The sequence below is a fragment of the Erigeron canadensis genome, chromosome 1 (assembly GCF_010389155.1).
Source record: "Erigeron canadensis isolate Cc75 chromosome 1, C_canadensis_v1, whole genome shotgun sequence".
NCBI classification, from domain to species: domain Eukaryota; kingdom Viridiplantae; phylum Streptophyta; class Magnoliopsida; order Asterales; family Asteraceae; genus Erigeron; species Erigeron canadensis.
The window spans coordinates 57,798,017-57,819,604 of record NC_057761.1 but is presented as its reverse complement, the minus strand read 5'-3'; the positions used below and the strand labels follow the sequence as shown (position 1 = coordinate 57,819,604).

The 21,588-nt window shown below is 35.0% G+C and overlaps 3 protein-coding genes across 6 annotated transcripts; 1 reads left to right on the top strand and 2 right to left on the bottom strand.

The window, feature by feature from the left end:
- Positions 1-456: 456 nt before the first annotated feature.
- LOC122600499 (E3 SUMO-protein ligase SIZ1) lies at positions 457-8,097 on the top strand. 4 transcript variants are annotated; one of them, XR_006324057.1, is made up of 18 exons: positions 457-583; positions 689-786; positions 1,843-1,923; positions 2,015-2,057; positions 2,563-2,638; positions 2,764-2,926; positions 3,060-3,193; positions 3,321-3,389; positions 3,630-3,717; positions 3,807-3,882; positions 3,977-4,050; positions 4,177-4,284; positions 4,865-5,026; positions 5,395-5,499; positions 5,584-5,664; positions 5,743-6,922; positions 7,510-7,831; positions 7,928-8,097. XR_006324057.1 is itself a non-coding variant. In XM_043773233.1 (17 exons), exons 2-17 carry the CDS (start codon positions 763-765, stop codon positions 7,656-7,658), a joined length of 2,613 nt encoding a protein of 870 aa, XP_043629168.1. In that variant the 5' UTR covers positions 457-583; positions 717-762; the 3' UTR covers positions 7,659-8,097. The 4 variants fall into 4 exon arrangements, 3 of the variants coding, with proteins under 3 accessions (XP_043629168.1, XP_043629181.1, XP_043629161.1); XM_043773233.1 differs by having other exon boundaries at positions 717-786; positions 7,510-8,097; XM_043773246.1 differs by having other exon boundaries at positions 2,566-2,638; positions 7,510-8,097.
- A 111-nt stretch (positions 8,098-8,208) lies between these two features.
- On the bottom strand, positions 8,209-10,901 carry LOC122581068 (general transcription factor IIH subunit 2). The gene is made up of 4 exons (XM_043753214.1): positions 10,487-10,901; positions 9,493-9,954; positions 8,817-9,189; positions 8,209-8,702 (listed from the first exon to the last, which is right to left on the bottom strand). Exons 1-4 carry the CDS (start codon positions 10,790-10,792, stop codon positions 8,569-8,571), a joined length of 1,275 nt encoding a protein of 424 aa, XP_043609149.1. The 5' UTR covers positions 10,793-10,901; the 3' UTR covers positions 8,209-8,568.
- Positions 10,902-12,390: 1,489 nt separating this feature from the next.
- LOC122610099 (auxin response factor 4-like) lies at positions 12,391-19,201 on the bottom strand. Its single transcript, XM_043783096.1, has 12 exons — positions 18,517-19,201; positions 18,342-18,398; positions 17,693-17,857; positions 17,503-17,587; positions 17,323-17,413; positions 15,891-16,055; positions 15,684-15,803; positions 15,162-15,237; positions 14,438-14,603; positions 13,387-14,090; positions 12,949-13,139; positions 12,391-12,776 (listed from the first exon to the last, which is right to left on the bottom strand). The coding sequence occupies exons 1-12, from the start codon at positions 18,877-18,879 to the stop codon at positions 12,617-12,619; spliced, it is 2,343 nt and encodes a 780-aa protein (XP_043639031.1). The 5' UTR covers positions 18,880-19,201; the 3' UTR covers positions 12,391-12,616.
- Between the last annotated feature and the right edge of the window lie 2,387 nt (positions 19,202-21,588).

Below are 21,588 nucleotides of genomic sequence, written 5' to 3'. Positions count from 1 at the left end.
TCCGTCTCAAAAAAGTGTTTTCTCCGTTCACTTTTGCTAAAAAAAAATAATGGTCACAAAATACGCCCCCAACGTTCACTAGAATCGCCCAAGTGTAGCTGATCCAACTTGCTGATTAACCTTACCAATACTAACCAATGCACATGCTATAAACTTTACAAAAAAACCATTGCTAACCGATCCAACTTACCGATAAAACTTGACCGCTACACCTTTGTCCTTAATAATTTAACCCTAATTCACACGAAAATAATAGAATGTACACCGTAAAATAGAGTAGAAAAAAGAACCTGAAAAAGGACCCTAGGGAATATTAAAATAGACGTAAGGGACAGACAATCCAAACCCGGATTTGTTTGCATGAACTTAACCGCATTGTAATTTCACCCTACACGTCCGTAGTTGTTCTTCCTTTCTGTAATTCCTTAACTTGTTATTATTGCGTACACATTCATATATCTCGTTTTTCAATCAAGTAACGGAAATCGGCGACTGAGTAAAAGAAAAAGTAAAATTGAAATCCGATTTCCCTCAAATCATCTTAACCTAATTTATTTAATTATTACTGTTAATTAATTCTCAGGTAAGGATGTTCCCTTTTAATTTATAATATTTATTGATTAATTAATTTATTATGTTTGAAACTCTAATAATAAGGTAATGATGATTATATTTTGTAATTGATTAGATCGATCGTGTAATTTTATTGGAAACAGATGAGGTGATTTTTATCTACTTGTTATTTTTGAGATAATAATAAAGATGGATTTGGTAACCAGTTGCAAGGTATATTTTAATTTTACTTTATTTTTAATGTCTGTTTTTATTAGGTTTTTTTGAATTAATTTATACTCTTAGGTTTTTTTTATTTTTATTATTATTATGATGAGGAATTGAGGATTTAATGAGGTTTTAAGTGGTGAATTATATGGATATATATAGCCATTTGGGATTAGGTTGGAAAATAGGTTATTATTGGGACTTGGACTACTTATTTTGGGACATTGTATTCTAGTAATGATTAGTGGTGTACCTGGGAACCTCCCGTCCTTGCGGCCGGTCAGCTCAGTTGGTTCCGGAGTGGAGGAGTTTACGAGTATGATTGGGACGGAGTGGTGGAGTTTATGAATATGATTGGGACGGACATTCTCTTTAGGAGGTTGTTGAGTCAGTCTGGGACATAAGCTTAACATTGTCTTCCACATATTGTTCTTAAGGTGGTAGGGTGGGGGGTGGACAAGTTGGAGATACCGATTAACAATGTTTTGCCTTTCATTAGTGGGAATAAGTATCCAGGCTATGGGGATTTTGGCCGATCGTTATTGCTAGTGTAGTGAATTTGGATCCGTTAAGCGATACCCTGTGTAGCTTATCTAGCCTGGATTGTATCCTTATGTTGCGCTGAATGTATCTCTATGTTGCGCTGAATGGGGATACATAATGCTTTGGTTCTTATCCCCAAAATAAGGAGAGATGGAAGTTTGCATTTGTATTTCATCCTGTATATGCATATATAAAAGCACTCCACTTTTTCAATATTTTGAATCTCCTAATCTGGAATACCTATATCAAGTTATGACGGATACATATCCGTGAACCATAAGTAAGAAGTACGGTCATCACTTTCTTACCTTATAGTGGAGGCTTACATAGCTGGTGTACAGAGTTTGTTGATTGCATGCTTATGATTTGTTTCTGCCTTCAAATGTGCCATTTAGGCATTAATGCACACACTTAAATGTCCTTCTCGTGAAGGGAAATACTTGGTGCTTACCTTTTTAGTCACAATATATATTATTTTCAATTGCAATGTGTTTATGCCAATTTCTTATTGTATTTTAGGAAAAATTGCCACATTTCCGGATAAAAGAGCTGAAGGGCATTCTTACTCAACTTGGCCTTTCCAAGCAAGGAAAGAAGCAGGTTCGCCGCTCAATGTTGCTTATCGTGTTTTCAGTCGACTTATTCGGAAGAAATGCAGTTCTTTTTACTATCTTTTTGTTATTGTTTATAGGATCTTGTTGACCGGATATTAGCTATCATCTCTGATGATCGAGGTAACTGGTACTTTCTCTCGTCGTATTAGATATCTAACAATCTATCTTGTATTGGTATATGTGACTTCACATGTATTTCTTTTTTAATTATCTTATGGCAACTAGCATATAGTATCTGATGAATTTTAGTTAAAGATCTTTAACATTAAGTGTTGGTTGACATCAATGCCTGTTCTTTTTCAACCCTAAGGTGATAGTGTCCCATAACTTCTGTATGCTAAAATTAGTTTCATGTAATGTAAGTGTAGACCTCATTTATTTTTCATGTCTATTAGCTTTGAACTCCCCGTAAGTATATTTGTTTGGCCTTAAATAAGCCAAGTGAATTGCTTCCATTGCTAAGAAGAGAATTACGCTATTTTCTTAGCAAGGTAACTGTTGCTCTATATTAGTAGTATTCTTGAATTTCCGTTAAACCTTTAGATGTATTATTGCTTTTTTACACTGTCTTTATTTTTTTTAGTATTTTGTGTTTTGACATTTTGCATTCTTATGTCATGTTCAGCAGTTTCTGGCATGTGGGCAAAGAAAAACGCTATTAGAAAGGAAGAGGCGGCAAAACTAGTTGATGACATTTACAGGTGGACATAGCTTATGATTGTTTATTTTATTTTATATTAAAAGTTGCCTAGAAATTGAAATGCCCTCATTTATCTTCCATTACCTGTTTACTTTATCCCGTCACTTATCATTCTCCTGCCCTCAGAAAGTTGCAGGTCCCAGGGGCAACCGACTTGGCATCAAAAAGTCAGTGTGTTTCAAAAGTCACTATTAATACAACATTCAAGGAGGAAGTTGAAGACACTTGTCAAACAGAAAAAGTTAGGTGCCCATGTGGAAGTTCTTCGAAAGCAGATTCAATGATAAAGGTTTTAACATTTCATACACTATCACTTATTTATTTGTTATTTTTAATTCATTATGATTAAGTTGCTATTTGAATGTTTAAATCAGTTTTTTTCATGCTAGTCTTCCACTCACCTCTATATGTATTTCTCTCAGTGTGAAGATACAAAATGCAACGTGTGGCAGCATATTGGTTGTGTTATTATCCCAGAGAAGCCTATGGATGGCATTCTACCAGCACCTCCTCCAACTTTTTATTGTGAACTCTGTAGGCTTGGTCGTGCAGATCCGTAAGTGACGTAATAAACTAATTTTTATCGAACCCTTGTAATCTTTAATATGTATAACTGTTCATTGGAAATGACGATTGATGCTCATTTTTCAATTTTCTATTTCAATTGGTTTTTGGACTTGCAGGTTCTGGGTAACCATGGGACATCCTTTATATCCTGTGAAGCTGACTATTGCAAGTGTCCCTACTGATGGGTGAGTATATAAGCATTGTTTTCTTGTGAAAATTTTGAATCGATATGGTTTTTTGTTATATAGAAACTGTAGGTGGAAGTTTCTTCAACCTGTATGAAATAAGCAAATCTACTTTCCCATGATTTTGGAAATATACAACACAAGAACTACTTGTTTCATTTTCTGATTTATGGTTGTGGTTCTTGTATTTGTATGTAAATGCTCATTTGGTCTTGCATGTTTGTATTAAATAATTTTCAGCACAAGCCCAATGCAGAATGTTGAAAAGACTTTCCAGCTTACAAAAGTTGACAGGGATCTGTTGGCTAGACCCGAGTTTGAACTCCAGGTTGACTTTATCACACTGTGCAATAATGACCTATATGAGCGTAGACCGTGATAACATGCTGATGATAAAATGGTAATATTAATTGATAGGCCTGGTGTATGCTCTTGAATGACAAGGTTCCTTTTAGGATGCAATGGCCACAATATGCTGACTTGCAAGTAAATGGTATGCTATATATGATCTTATTGACTTAATAAGTTATTGTATGATAATATTTATAATTTTTGCTTGAGTATGATTTCTGTTTGTTTCCTGACAGGTATGCCTGTGCGTGCAATCAATAGACCTGGCTCTCAACTTCTAGGAGCAAATGGCCGTGATGATGGCCCTGTTGTAAGTTCCAACCTCTACACTACATATGGTTTCAGATGCTATTGCTAAGTTTTAATAAATGTACCCGTATCTCATTTTTTTTTTCATAAGGACTCATTCTAGTTATGTATTTTTTTTTTTGGTCAGATCACACCATGCACCCGTGATGGAAGTAACAAAATTTCATTGACAGGCTGTGATGCTCGTGTGTTTTGTTTGGGCGTTAGAATCGTGAAACGGCGCACAGTTCAACAGGTAGCCTTCTTGTATTGATAAACCTTTTTATCTAGGATTATTTATGTACCATTGTCGTACATGCTATGTTAGAGGTTGTGTGCGATTAAAGTGCTATAAGCCAATTCTGATGTTACTGCATGGGGCTTGTTCATCTTTAAATCTCCGGAAAGAACAGAACACAATTTGCCGTTAATACTTTATGGGTTGAACATTCTTTTGGATTTTGATGTACAAAGCAACACCCACAATAATTAGATTAAAACTGATGGGTTTTTTTTATAAGAAAAAGAAAATACGAGAGATGACAAGATAAGGTTGTTTGGGTAAATTGGTTAGAGTTAAAACATGTTTTTTTTTTAACGGTCATAATGGACTAATCTGGGTTGGGTTGAAGTTCTGTTATAAATTAACGACGTTGCGCCCGTTAAAGCTAGACTGAGTGACTTTCAACCTATTAGCTGAAGTTCTTACGTAGACCTGTTTAAAATAAAACACAACCAATTCATAGTTGATATGGTGGAAAATTGCCACCTTCAAATTATATATACAGGCTTCTGCATTATTCTGATATTGTTCTTGTTGCATGTCAATTCCAAAGATTCTCAACCTCATTCCTAAAGAATCTGATGGTGAGAGATTTGAAGATGCTGTTGCACGTGTTTGCCGCTGCGTTGGTGGTGGGGCTGCTACAGAGAACGCAGATAGTGACAGCGATTTGGAGGTCGTGTCGGATTCTATACCAGTTAATCTACGGTGTCCTGTGAGTATCTGTTTTTTACTTAAATCTTCTGCAGCTACTAAGCTGATTTTTTTACGCAAACATATTTGTGGCTTGTTATTTTGTGCCTGGGCTTCTGCTATTTGTATTACCATATTGTAATATTTCTTGTGATGTTTCTCTATATCCATAGCCTTCAATCAACGGGCCGGGGAGGGAAAAAGTTGACTTCTTTTACTGATTAGTTTTATTTGTGCGTTACATGGTGGGCAAACTAATTGCTAATTGTGAAAATGCTTTTCATGTATACTTTTTTCTAATATTTAGCGTCACAATTGCAGTCTTTCATTTTGTTAGCTAATTTGAGAGTGTGATTTTCTGGCTTAATATGTCTTTCTTGGATGTTGCAGATGAGTGGCTCAAGAATGAAAATTGCTGGACGATTCAAACCTTGCATTCATATGGGCTGCTTTGATCTTGAAGTTTTTGTGCAAATGAACCAACGGTCTCGAAAGGCAGGATCACGCTACTATAATATTTTTGTGGCATTTCAATCAGTGAATGTAATTTATTCACTTCTACTTTTGTGTTACTTGCAGTGGCAATGCCCCATTTGTCTAAAGAACTACTCCTTGGAAAATGTTATTATTGATCCATATTTTACTCGTATTACAACTCAGGTATTCTATTATTGTGATTTTTTAATTTGTATTGATTTGGTTCTATTCTGATCCCGTCTATAATATATTTTCATAAAGATGAGGAATTGTGGAGAAGATGTAACAGAAATCGAGGTAAAACCAGATGGTTCTTGGCGTGTAAAGACAGAAAAGGACCAAAAAGTTTTAGGGCAGCTTGGACAGTGGCATTTACCTGATGGTAGTCCCTATGTTCCAATGGAAGTTGAGTCTAAACCTGTACCAGAAGCTTTAAAGCAGGTTAAACAGGAAGCTGGTTCTGAAAGTCATAACACTGGCTTAAAACTCGGGATAAAGAAAAACAGGGATGGTATCTGGGAAGTCAGTAAACCTGACCATCTTCATTCACTTTCTTCTGGCAATAAATTACCCGGAAACATTTTAAATAATGGACATAATGGTCTTCATCTGAGCAGCAGTGCTACTGGCAGTGGTAGAGATGGTGAAGATCCTAGTATTAATCAAGATGGTGGTGGGCATTTCAGCCATTCGATCACCAATGGTGCCGATTTTGGTTCGCGTTCGCCAAAGATTGATTCGGGCTACGGATATACCAATCTAAACCCACCTGCCGCAGTTGGGGATGCTGACATCATTGTTCTTAGTGATTCAGATGAAGAGACTGAAATTCTGATGCCGTCTGGACTAGTTAATGAAAATGGTACTGTTTTTCCTCGTGAACTTCCCACACCACATACCGAAGATCCATCCCTCATTGCTGGTGGGAGTTCCTGTTTAGGTCTTTTCAATAGCAACGATGATGATTTTGGAGTCCCATTTTGGTCTTTACCTTCTACTAGTCAAGTAGGACCCAGCTTTCAGTTATTTAGTTCAGACGAGAATGTGCATCATGGACTAGGTGGTTCCACATCGATTGATGGTTTCACACTGACCAATGAGCTTGGCATGGGTTCTGCACCTCTGGGTGCTGATTCTTCAATTTACCAATCTAATCTTGACATAGGAGATGGGTTAGTAGACAACCCTTTAGTTTTTGGACATGATGATCCCTCGCTTCAGCTCTTTCTTCCTACACGACCATCAGAGGCAGCAGAGCAGGTGGAGTTGAGAGATCAGCCGTTTGTGTCCAATGGTCTTCATGGTGATGACTGGATATCGCTACGGATTGGTGGCAGTGGGGGCACTGGGGCAAATTGTGAACCTGCCACCACCAATGGGTTGAACACGAGTCTGCAGTCGCCATCTAAAGATGGTGCCATGGATACCTTGGCAGATACTGGTACCTCCCCCTTTTTAGCTACTTTCTTCTTCTAGTCTTGTTGAATACGTATTGCTTTAACTAGTCAAATATGATATAGAAGGTTGAGGTGTAGACCCCTTCAACCGATCTCTTCCATTTTATCTATTGGAGGTGGCAAGTGCTACCCTTTCTATGCGGTTGATTGTGTTATCTCTACTAAAAAAGTACTGGCAAATGTTATCATGCTACACAATGTGGCATTGCTTGAAGAGGAATGGGTTTCAGGTTCAAATGAGCTGAAAGTCATCAAAAATGTAATTTTGATGAATATGACCTCGTGAATTTTGTTTAAATTGCTATTGAAATAGTTATTATAATTAACCTGAAATTAGTTATTAACAATTGTTCTCTTTTATCAAAAGCATTAGGGTCAGCTAGCTCTGTATCTGCATGTATCAAAGGATCGTCTGCTTTAACATTAACCCCTATCTCGACCCATGTGAACATGCCTAAAACTAGCATGTTATAATTGGCAAATTAAAAACATTGTTCCTTGTTATTTGTTAACAGTTTCTACGTATGGAGGATAGATTTCCTGAGCTAATTATATCCGAATGCATGTGCAGCTTCTTTGCTTCTTGGAATGAATGGAAGTGGATCTGCAAAAACCACCCGGGAAAGATCTGATAATCTTTTTTCAGTTCCTCCTCAAAAGCGTTCAGTAAGACCAAGGCTGTATCTATCTATTGACTCAGACTCTGAAGAAGAGAGATAAGCATAACCTTACACCGAAGTCGTCCGCATTGCTTCATGTTGATTATTTTCTTTCATGTTATCAGTTAAATAGCTTGATACCATTTTTGCCCTCTAGAATTACATCATATCATACTAGGTACTATAGGTAGCACCTGGCCCATAAAATCTGTGAACCCTCATTTCATTTGAGTGGTGAGTTTTTTTTTTAATGTGAAATATAACATAACTTATTCTTTTGAATCTACGCTTCATATAAGTTGCTAATGCTATGATGCTTGTGTAAAACAGGGCTGGTATAGATATTCTATCTGATCCTTTACAAGAGACCATGTTTGGTGTATAGGATTCTGGTAGCATACAGTCTTGTAAATTTCATTCACTCAGAACTACATTCAACAGAAATATATTCAGAAGCTTTATTTCAATTAATTGAATTACCACCTTCGTTCTGTTGTTTATTGCAGTACCTAAATCATGCATGTGATAGTTCATAGCATTTACGTCATTTGTTATGTTATTATCTGCAAAGAATATAGCATAAAACATTAAACATTGCAAAATCGTTTTCCTTTTCTGTGACGGCTCTTTGCCAATAATTGATATGTTGAATGACTCGTAATAATGAAAAAATTTTCTGGACTAGTTCTACAAATCTATCGAAACAGATAAACAAAAAAAATAAAAATAAAAAAATAAATCTTTCATTCTTCTGGACCAAAATTCTACTCGTATCAGAAAACATGCTTATAAGGTATGGGCATCTTATAGAAATAACGAGATCTCCAATTTGTATATCTCCTTTCCTAGCTTTTACCCGAGTCCAATGCTGTGAGGGGTAAACACATTTTAATCCAAAAATGCCAGCACACTTGACTGACTTGAACCTCTTTAAGGTTTGCAGGATTGACAATAACACGATTCCATCTCATTCATTGACTGACTAGGAGATTTAAGCTCTCACAACCCGGGCAGTTATGCAAACTCTCATGAATGTATATGTCGCAGTCGAGGCAAAAGAAACGTTTACACTTTGGGCACCTGACACAACGGCTTGGCATGCCCCCTACACAGCACATCATAAAACTGATGTAAGCGAAAACATGTAATCACTTGAAATTTTGAAGGAGAAAAAAATGAAGTTTCAGGCAAAGAACACGTTGAGAGGTAATTTGCTCACCAGGATTCAAGAGGCTCTGTTGACAACCAAAACAATTCTTAGGAGGAGGATCTTGATTGGGTAGAATCTTAGGGGCAACATCTTCAAACGGTGTTACTGGGAACAGATGGTGATAAGATCGTGCTAGATGAGGAGAAGAAACAAGAGTTAACCCACAAATACGACACTCAGTAGGCAACTCGCAAACACGAGCTTTGCATCTTGGGCAAGTGTACCCCCCACCAAATTTAGCTTCTTTATGACATGAACATATGGAGATAACACCCTCAGCAGCTCTTTGTGGGAAACCCATCTTTATTAAATTAGCTATAGCAAATTCAGCTATGGCTGGTGGTGGTGGTGCATGGTCTAGTATTAGCTCCTTCAAATGTGCCTGCAAAACAACATACATGTCCATTTAGTTCTTGATTTGTGTTATAAACGTGACCATGTGATATGAGCTATCGAGGATTAAATAGGTAAATAATCAGAGTCAGTTTTGTTGCAACTACAACTAAATTGACAATCCAAAACTCATCATCTGACACATATATTATTATAATCAGTTTCTCCATAAACGAACACTAAAAACTGATTATCTGGGTCTTAAAGAAAAGCACTAGATGATCACTTTCAATACACAATGACAAACACCGCATTTGGAATGAAAACTTTCAATGGCCAATCTTAAACTCACCTCATCCAAAGCAACAGAGTATAACCCTCCGGTTTCTTGAGACAGATACTTGCATATATAAATTTCAGCAGAGAGACCAATAACCGAACACCTAATCTTGGATTTCTTGCATTTCTGAATGGTCTCCATGACATCTCCTGGATCACAAGTACTCAGAGCCGAATACAAGATGATCACTTCTCGATGACCATATGAAGGGATTTGATCAAGTTGTTCATGTACAAGTTCTAAAGCATTCTGAAGGGACGCTTCTCCTGAGCACCCAAGTTTGCCCATCAGAGCCTTGATATGAGACTCGGGGCTGCCACCAAGGTCGGTCAATGACTGAGCCACCCCGTCTTTTATAACTACCAGACCAATCTGACTCAATGGATTCTGGTCAAAAAACTCCCTTACGAAAGCCTCTACTTGTTTAGCAACCACCATCATTCGACTTGGACGAAAATCCATCTCTCCAGCCGCCTACATGTTACCATTTAGGCGAATCAGAAAACATGATTTTAAATTATGAGACGAATACGTATCCAACTTATCACATATTTCTAGTGTGGGCACGGTGTATCATACATCCAAGCAGTCTATCGTGTGGAACATACTATAAGTTGTATGCATATAATCTCTTATCATGTATTTCTATTTCTATTGTGTGTATCATACGTCCAAAACCCATAAATCGATCATGTCATGTGTAACTTACTTTAAATTCTTGCAATAGCATGTACACCCTGTAAACTAATAACGAGGAAACTAATATAGCCATCACGGCAGCGAAAAAATCTCACAAAAGAGTTAGAGGCAACTTGTACAATGTCACTCAGAATCATACTCAACTTGCAATATATAGCACATTATTAAAACCCCTAATTCTTTAAAAGAAAAAAAAAACCCTTAGGACTAATAAAGTGTTGTTTTTGTATATGGCGAATGTAAATTATTATTATTTCCAAGGGGAATAAAATCCTATATTTAAGTTAAAAAAAAATGAGGAGAATACCCTGGAGAGATCAATAACAAGAAAGAGATAACGAATGAGGCCTTTCTGAATACGAGAGGCGGCGGAAGCGGCGGAGAGAGAACGGAGACGGCGGCGATACTGGGCGTGATGTAAAGCTTGATTATCAATAGGTCTAAGATTGCCAGATTCATCTTCTTGTAAAGATTCCCATGATCGTTCATCTGTATATGCTCTTTCCCACGCTTCCATGTCTCTTTCATTTCCTCCTCCTTCTTCTTCGTCGTCGTCGTCTTCTTGTCGCTCCCCTGTCGTCATCGGCTTTTTCCCTCTTCCGTTATTGTACATTTTGATTTGATTTGATTTGATTTGATTTGCCGCTGACGATGCTTTGCTTGCTGGGTTTTTCTTCACAATTCTTTTCTTTCTTTCAACCTTTTCTTATTTTTCCTTTCCCTTTTTATACTGCTCCACCGATTATTATTTACAACTTTAGTTTTAGGGGTGTTTGGGTTTTGATTATAACTTACGGTCTTTTACGGGTTTTGAACCCCAATATCTCGACGTTGTATTAGGGAGGTTAAGATGTAGGCAGACTTTACCTCTACTTAAGTAGAGAAAATGCTTCCAGTTTCTACCTAAATGGTAGAAAAGGCCCTCCAACCTTTGCATGAGATGAGGATCGAACCCATGACCTCTGTCTCCAGAGACAAAGTTATTTACCACTGATCTAACGATGTTGCTTTATAAAAATGTACCTTATTTATCAAGGTTACATATAAAAAATTACCTTATTTATCAAAAATTTTTAATTAAAAAATGTACCTTATTTATCAAAATTTTTTAATTAAAAATAATAGTTTCGCAAGAATATTCCGTCAAAATATTTTAATTAAAAATAATAGTTTCACAATTCTGATCATGGGATCAAATGGTTACAATCGATTTATTTCTTTTATATATGTTTTTTTTTGGCCATATTGGTATAATACTCGTAATGTTTATGTGGGCGGTTAAAATGAATTCATCAAAGATGAACCCTAAATTTTGGCATACAACTCTGACGAATACATCATACAGCCAGGTGGCATATTTAAAGGCATACTACAACATAACTTCAACATCAATTTCATTCACACTTTTCGGCCAAACATTAAGTTGCAGATAACAAGGTAACGGGGATGGTTCAGTATCGCAGAAGAATAAGGGGTGATTTATGTTTTAGTATAACTATCGGTCTAATTGATTTCAGGCATTGATTGCAACGGGATGGTTGGCTTGAAATTCTTGCCGGAAAAATTGGTCTTAGGGAACTCTCTATATTACCTATATGAATATGAACGGGAACATGATTTATTACCTATAAATAGAATATTTTGAATAGCTTGTAAAATAAAGTTGGGAAGATTAGGTAAGTTTGATCATTTATAAAAATTCTAAATTAAAACTGGAGTCGAAGTATAGATCTAGGTGAATTTGGTATAATGAAAATTAAAAATTTTAAACAAAACGTCAATTTCTTATGTTGATTTTCAATAATACCAATTGATTAATGTCAGACCGACCCAATCTAGTCGGGAGAGTCAATTTTAACTCACCTAATGGTTTCTTAAAAGTTAAAACTACTAGACTGTCATATATTTAGACATATATTCATATCATATAATAACGATGTGATCGAAAATTTCGATTTTTGAATGTCATTGTGTTACACTAAAGTTAGTAAAAAAATTTATGACAATCTTGTCTGTTGCCGTTCAAAAAAAATAAATAAATATCTTATCGGTTGCTTTTGCTAAAATAAAATTAAACAAATTTAGCTTGCTTCTGAAGTTACCAAAGGAAAAAAAAACATTAAACTGTTGTTGGTCGATAGTTATTAGAGAAAATCGCATTTTGACTCTGATTTATCCACATGAAAGAAATGAAAGGAAAACTTACCTAAATTAAAGAAACAAGTATATACTATGTTACCCTAAATAGAAGTTATTCCTAGTAGCGCTATTACAACAAAGCTTATTGTGCTTGATGAATCTAGGTGCATTAGAAAACCAAAGTCTACAAATTAACAACAACACACAAGTCACTCAGCTACAAAAGTTAAAGCTTACATACTTGTCTGCTTAGCGCGAAATATTAACATAAAACGCGTACTCTGAAACAGCAACCCAATTATACCGGCACTCCCACCAATAAAGACTTGGCGGTATCCACCATGGCGGGTGCTTCCTCCAAGCAACTAGTGTCGTCACTGATGACACCACCGCTCATCAGTTTCTCCACTTCTTCCTTGGTATATATGTGAATCTTTGTAGCCATCCTTGCAAACTCACTGCATAAAAAAGTCATTAATATCATCGTTAGGATGATTTATGACACTAAAAGAACAATGATATAAATGTATTTCATGCGGTATAATTTGTATCTCGGTCTAGATTCTGAAGTCTAATCCCAATTCTGCCTGTAAATATATAGTTGTATTTGAAATTTATGTAGAAACTTACTCCCATGGATCATCACCAACAACCATCATGTCATTCTCTTCATCGGTGTACAACAGTTGCCAGGCACCATCACGACTGCTCAAAATGCCTTCCATCTGAAATAGCGCCTCTAACTCACTAAATAACTCATGATAACTTGACATTTTGGAGAGATCAATGGCCCTTCCAACCTTGCTTCCTTGTTTATGAACCTTCACACAAAAAGTGACTTGAGATTAAATCTCTAGAATAAGCTTGTGTTTTACGCAGAGGTGACTTTTATGACCCATTAATAATGAAACGGGTCAACTGGGGTCAATTTCGAAAATTGTGAAAAACAAATATATAATGTGTAAAACCTTGTAATTGAATTATCAATATATATTAAAAAATTACGTATTCTTAAGTTTGACCCTTGCTAAAATCAATCTGTGTTGACCAAAGCAGTTTTGACCTTACCTTGGTGCAACTTCTCTTGCTTAAACTTTGAGCGTCTGCCATTGGAGGTACACCATTTAAATGAAAACCAAATAGCTTACAACTACTACTCCCGTTGCTATCAGAACCACCATCCTCTTTCTCACTTCCTGAGTTACCTTCTATGGTCGGATCAACGGCCGTTTTTCCAAGTTCAACAGAAAGGTTGGGCTGTAGTTGTAGCTTTAGCCCAGTATTATCATCCCTTGTAACTTCACTTCCTACAGGGGCGTGATTGAATGGGAACCCAATCATGGGCATGACAGGAGCCGGATTTGGAAAACAGAAGTTCCTAGAACCTTCAGAACCAAGTGGATAAAAACTGGGATTATTTAGGCTTTGATGCGAGCTAAGATTGACTCTAGGTTGACTCCAAAAACCGTTTGTTTTCCCAGTTAAGGATCTCAGTGAACAAATTTCTTGACCTTGCAAGACCTTTGGGAATCTGGTACTGTTAGATCCCAGAAAGGCCGGGTTATGGGTGGCGGAAACAGGCAGATGATGACTGCCGACCATATCTATACTTCTTCCCGCTAATAACATCTGGTTTGGAGTAAACCCTGGATGCATCAAAGGTTGTACCCCCAAGTTCAACGAGTTGTTCATCTTACCACTTACATTTTCTTGACCTTGCAAGACCTTAGAGGATCTTGTGGATTCCTCAAAGTCTAAACATCCACCCCATGCTGCATAAAAAACAAGCTTAATTAGTACTGACCTCGCAAGAAATCATCCAAAACTTTAATCAAAACAAAACGGACGGGTCAAAACAGGTAAATATTTCATACGGACTAAAATAGTTCAGCTTGGTTTAAAGACTTTTTGTTCAACAATGTTAGAAATAAGAAGCATGATAAATACGATTACAAAAAGTACACTGTTTGGTTTTATGCATTATATTACACATTAGGCTACTTTGGGCCCATTTATCCCATTCCCTTGTACGCTCATTATTTTGATTTAATATAACAAGTAAATAAGTCCAAATTGCCACATCTAGTTTGTGAAGAATATAATCAAGAAAGTCAGATACCAGCAACAGGGTGTTCAGATGGAGTTGAGTGCAGATTTGACCGCAGTTTTTTGAATCTTAGAGACGACTGGATGCTCAAAAGTGGCATAGACGCGCCAGAGAGATCAATATCCCATGGAGATATTCGTTCTTGATTATGGTTACCAACATCTTCATCCCACCTCACCTGTTGAAAAAGGGACAATATTAGTATTAATAAAAGACTTAGTATTAACCAATGAGAGTCTTTAATTTTTCTGTTGACCAATTAGAAGCTTAGTTTAACTAGAAGTAAACTTTCCTATCTAAAAAATCCCTACAATGTTGTAAAATTTAACTTTTTATTAAAAGGCTAATAACTTGTACACCATTACTCTTCATGGAAAAAAACCCCACAAGACCCAGCCCGGATTTGAACCCCGGTCTATGGGTAAAAACCCTCCATGCCTCTACACTAGTTCCCAAGCAATTGGCAGCTGATGTAGACCTCATTGGCTTTCATTTTACCAAAAAGTAGACTTTCTTAACTTAAATATATATCTACAAATTATTAGATATAATCTATGTAAATTATAATAAGATTGAATATAATATTGACACAAAACTATTTTAATCTAACTATCAAATATTCTGTTTAACTGAAAGTGGAAAGTTTTGAAATTTAAGGATGCATATGCATGTCTAAAATAATGACCATATATAAGTTACAACTAGTTTTTTCTTATGAAATTGAAATGTGAAGTACCGTTAGGCATCTCCATTTTGATTTAGGCCATTTGTATGGATCCATATCACCTACAGCAATCACGGATCCTCTAAACCTGCAAGGAAATAATTAACACTATCATATAAGGAACAACGGACAAAAAAGCTGTACACATGTCAAAATTGGGTGGGTCAGGTAATGGGTCAAAATGGGTTTGTGTGAAAGTAAGTATTTTCTAGCATGGACAGGTTGGGTTACTCAAATGCATAAGAAACTAGTTTGTGAAAAATCTTAGATGTTTTACAAATATTTAATTTGTCAAATATGTATAGAAAAATGATAGTATGAGTACATCAATAAAAATCTAATTGTTTGAACAAAGCAAGTTTAGGAGGTAGGTGCATTACAAAATGCACTATGGGCATTTCAACTCATTTGACATGTTTCCTTTAAAGTTAATTTATTGGCCCAATACATTTGAACATTTGACCCTTTAGAGATAAAACACAACACAAATAGACTCATACATTAGTGAAAGGATAGAACTTGCTGGAATGATACCTTCTTTCAGGAGATTCATCCATACTGAATCTCATTTTAAACCTTGTTCCAATCGTGATCATATTCTTGATGGAGTTCATATACTTGACATAAGGAACAATGAAATCAGCTCGATTAGACCTGCATTGAATCAATGAGTTTAGTGTACCTATTAAAAAAAGGGTTCATTTGATATTTACATGTGTGGGTTTATGACCAAGCATATACCTCGGACTGTAGAACACATCAAAGGTGGAGTTGGTAGATACTGCATTAGCTACAGGGGCAACTATGTCTGTGAAAGAATTTGAGTTGAGAAAGATTGTATTGGGAAGAAAGTTTCTTGGTCGAGTGGCTCTTCGAGTTCCCAGCCTTAGTTCACCACTTTCGCCCCTAAAACAACCATAAAAGAATGGAATAATGAACATAAGAAACTGATGCAAGTCCCTATATCTATATTACTTGCGCAATTTACAAGTTGTTCGTGCTTAAAATGGGTACTATAGTGACTGGATATGGGGCCACTGTAACTAGGTCTAGAAAGAGCTTACAAATCATAGTTAACAAGGGTTGCAAACAAATCAGGCTTTTATCTAGCAATCCGAGTTCGAGTGCATTCAAGTCAATCTTTATTGAGTTTGCTCAGCATAGTTGCCCAAAAGATGAGCTTGAAATATACAACGAGCCTAACCCAGCCTTATGAGGGTTTGGCTTTAGCTCCTCTCGAGCTTTTTAAACCGTACATAATATACATCCATTAAAATTAGACTACTAGTAAATTTAATAATCATGTTGGATACATCCCTCGACAAACAAAATAAAAAATTTCCCTTTCATTACCTCACTATCCTTCCAAACTAACAAGCATAAACCTTTATAATCTTCCTTAAAATGGGAAGGATAAAAAGGGTGGATTTAACATCAATAGAAGATCAATAACGATTCGCTTTGCTTTGTGAAAGTGAGCATAGAATGCGTAGTGGTAAAGGGAGAAGGAAAACTGTTTCTCCTGTGGCACATCATATTCTTTTTCCTCTGTAAAGTGAACACACAAATGAAAGTGAGAAAGTCCAACTAACTTTATCTAGTTTTTCTTTTGATAAGTAATGTCAACTGTCTTCATGAACACTACTTCATTTCATGAAAGATATGATAAGAATCCTAACAACAAAAGTGAATGTAAATCCAAACAAATTGCTGAAGATCTGAACAATGTTTCAGAGAGCATTGGACTCCCCTACGATATTATAAAGTTCAAACAGAAGGCAAAAGAAAAGGACATGATTATTTCTTCATTTTCTACTCTCTTTCTTGCTACCCAAAAAGAGGTTCTACAAGCACCATTGCCTTATAATATGCTAAAAGTGTTTCAAACACTTTTCATTGCCCGGACCAGAAGAATAATTCCAAGTTCTTGTATCTATACATATTACCAAATACCAACCTAATAAGTATTCTACACTGCTTTCCAAATATTATGAAAACCTTTTTATTCGCTTATCTCAATTTTAACGAAAAAAAGAATAGGATATGTAAACTGGAATCTTCTTTTTCTTGGTGTCTTTGCACTTATGCTTCTTAAATATTTTCTTAAATATATCACATTAAACATAAAACGATGCATAGATTTCTTATTGCATATTTGAAGGAATAATGATACCTTAGAAAGAGAACTGCATCCCCGGAAGCAAGATTCTTCTGGCTTACAAAATTGCTCCACCCAGTCGTAAGCAAATGTCGCCTCGGCTGACCTGAAAAACACCACCCAACTCCCGAATCACAACACGAACATATTACTAAGATTTGATTGCTTGAAGTCAAACTACTTGATTAAAATCACCTCTATAAATGTGCCTAAACTTCCACTCCACTCCATGAAGGTCCTTAGCAACTAGCTCTTGGCTGGGCCTCTGCTGCTTATAATCCTGAGTAATGTGCCATGTGAATATAAAAATGTAGTAACATACTACGCAAAAAAATTGAGATAATTATTAATAACCATTCTAATAAAGCAGATATCTTATCCATACCAGAGGTGGGAAACAATCTTCAGCTGCTCTTCTAGGTACGGAGAATCCACCGTGTGTGGATGTATCGGATGCGGTCAGTGTTTTGCAGAACATTTGAGGTGTTGATTTTGTAATTGTCACCCCACCGCCTTCTTCCTCCCCTTCTTGCACATTCTTAGCACTCCCCTACACATCAACATTTAAAAAAAGTCAAAAAATTTATATATTAATTTTTATTACTCATTTCAATTTCAAGCATTCATTTACCAAGATGCCAAGGACCAGTCCAGAAAGTTAACAACTTTACCAAATTGCCATTCCACCCAAATAGAAGAAAGAAAAAAAGGCCCTTGGCAAGATAGTTACATTAAAACAGTAAAAGAAAGATTGTAAAATAACAAGGGTAATGCACATTAAGGGCTAAACTCTGTTTTCTCTGTTCAAAAATTTATGTAACATTTTTTTTTTAAATCTTTCTAGCTAAAGGTTTAAAACGGCAAAGAAACCCCAGCCCAGTGGTCCTTTGGACCCAACTGGCCCTTCCAGAGGACCAGTCTAGAAAATGCTCAACTCTCTTTGGATACCACCATGTGGAGTGGGAACACATTTGAACCCATAAACCATTTTCTAATTAACAAAGAATTACAACTGAATTATGAATCAAGCATACCTCTGGTAATGGGAGTAGAGTTAGCTTTGTATAGATTTCATCATTCTCCTTGTTAGCCTATTTTCAGGCAAAACATCAAAGTTCAAAACCAAATGAGCTAAATTATAAGATCAAAAGTTGAGCTAAAAAATAATCACACATATTATTAAATAAATATATAAGGGAGGAAACTTACAAGAAAATGGACATCAACAACTTTGCAAAAGATTTGAGGTTGAAGGCCTAAAGAAGGAACTTCATTTGGAGAAAAGTGAATAGTTGAGTTAGATGCAATTTGCTCCAAATGACCTTGTGGGAAATACACAACTACATTTCCTTTATTTGGCAAACTAGTCAGAGGTCCAGCACAAGCATGCCAAAGTTCCATATATATTGATGATGATTTTGATTTGAAATCACTAGAAGTTTTTGATGAATTTGATGACCCTGATAAAGATGAATCACCACCAATTTCACATGAATCATCAACACTAGTATTATTATTATTATTATTGTTATTACTACTATTATAAACTTCATGGTTCAAATCAATTTCCATTATATTACAAACTGAGTGATTCTTGAAACTAAAAAGACAAAAAGTTTTGATTTTTAGATATGGGAAATCAAGATTTTATAAAGGGTATGCAGAGATAAGGGAAATGAAGTCAAATCACTAACAAAAGACATGTTTTTTGATGGTGTACACAACAAGATTTAGCTAATGAAACAAAGCTATAAAAGGAGATATTTTGGTAAAGAATTAAAGAGAATGATTGCCACCCCATTATCTAGTTTTGAGAGCTAAATTTGTGTGTGTGTGTGTGTGTGTGTTATGAACTGAGAAAAGACATGGACAAATGCATAGTAGGCAGGAGGGACAGAAACCAAAGGGAGAAGAAAAAGGCAAAATGGTTAAGTAGTGTCTTTCTAGCTTTTTTTAGGGAGAGGGGGACAAGCTTTGAAACTCTACAAAAACCAATACTCTTTCCCTCTCCTTTAACTTTACCATAATTTTCTATTATTACATATATTAATGTTAATGACTTTTAACTCAATTTTTATTTTAATACTCTAATAAGTTGGTTTGTATACATATCGTTTACACAATACTCCGATATTATCGGCTAATGAATTATTACACAGAATAATTTAGAAGATTTTAAAATGAATTTTCCTTTGATTAAACAAACATCTACACTTAGTAAGAATTATCAAGCGGAGTATTATTCTATGAAAAGTCTAAAAGAGGATGAAGGCCATTGGGGTGTTAGCCCAATGGTTAGGTTTTCTACAAAATAGTTTTGTCTTAGAGTTATCAGGTTCGAATCCTATTATATGCAAATATGGTGAGTGAGTTTTAACAATATTATACTCATCTAACACATGCAAACCCTTTAGAGCATTGATGAATCCGTGTGGAGATGTTAATCATTTATTCATTACCGCCTTCTAAAAAAAGGCAAATATCAAATATCCCCTTCCTAAACTCCCTAAATATCATATATACCCAAATTACAAGTTTTCAATGTATGATATACAATGATCATAAAACAATGTTTAGGTAAATATGAGATATATATAAAAATTACTGTAACTCTTTAAAGAAAAGAGGATGAAGACCCTTTACCAAAATATTAAAAGGAGTCTTGGAATTTTCCAATTAAATGCCAACAGCATACACTATAACTCCTACATACAATTTAATTGTTTGGTTGTAAAACAATCCCTAAAATCAACTACCTCATTATAGCTTTTGAGGAAACTTTTTCCATTGACTTTCACTCATATAAATAACCATGAAAACTAATGTTCCAGGCATTTAAGAGATCATATTCGGCCTATTTCCATATCTTAAACAACAAACATGATTTGCTAAACATAGGAATCAAAGTTTTTTTTTCTTTTTCTATTTGGTAAAGTTAGTTTCGATTCAGAAATGTTATAAGCAATTTTAAACAACGATTTGTTAGACCTTTAACCTCGTTTTTATGAAAAATACCAGATGAGAAACCCAAAACTCACTTTGGGGAAAAACTCAACATAGGAATCAAACTAAAACCTTATACATAAACCAAAAATTACACTTTCAAACTTAGAAATATTTTTTACACTGCTATATCTTTTAAGTGTTCTAGGTACTCCAACAAAAATGAAATATACATAATTACATATAGTTTATAAATATTTGGACATTGATATCAACTAGTGATAATTAATTATTTAAATATTTATTTAGACATCTTAATGTTTTTTAATTAATACTAGAATTATAACCGTGATATATGTTTCTTTAAAAATTCTGGTACAAATAAAATATCAAAAAATAAAAGCGGCAAGAGGTGATAGTACATGGTTGGCTTTGAATTGTCTAAAACATGGATATTTACAAATTATATTTGTTAATTAGTGGTGAAATCTTAGAAATAATAAAAGATTATATATATTGAAAATGAAAATGATTATGTTAATATAGATATAAGGATCATATATATGGTTTTCATATTATTAAAAGTTCAAAGTTAAAATAATAGTCAAATACTTTATATAATACGTATAAATATAGATTGCCCATCATAAATCTATTTAATAAATACTCCGTATTACAATTACAATTGCAATATTTTGTTAAATAAAAACTAAAAATATTACAGATTTATTTTAACAAATTACATATATATGGTGATGGTACTTTTTTATGTTTGATTCCATTTTCGTACACTTTCTTTTTTATATACATGGGATCACTGAATCGATGTCTTGTCCCAAGGACCCAAACCGAGAAAAAGCTAATTATTGCAATATCAATTGTACAACGGTTTTATTAAAAAAATACTGGCATGTTTGCCAAATATAAATTTTAAACAAAAAAATAATATTTAGAGTACGTAAATTAAAAAAGGAAAAATGATTTATGATGTTAACATCATCTTTATTGGATGATGTTGCTCTCACAAATTTACTTAAATTAATTTCTACACATGTCAAAAAGCCCCCCATGATTTTAATGGTTTGTGAGAGCAACATTATCTAACCAAAATAATGTTAACATTATCCAAGTTATCCCCATTAAATAAACCGTCCATATTTTTTTATTTTTTATTTTTTCTATTATCCATCTCTCATTGAAAATATTTTCATAAACCATCCTTATCAATATAAAATTGTTGCATAAACCGTCCTCATCTAACATAAAGGACTAATAAACCCTTTCGTCGTTAATTTTTTTGTTTTTCTTAGTTAATTGATATTAAACGAAGTTTTGTTA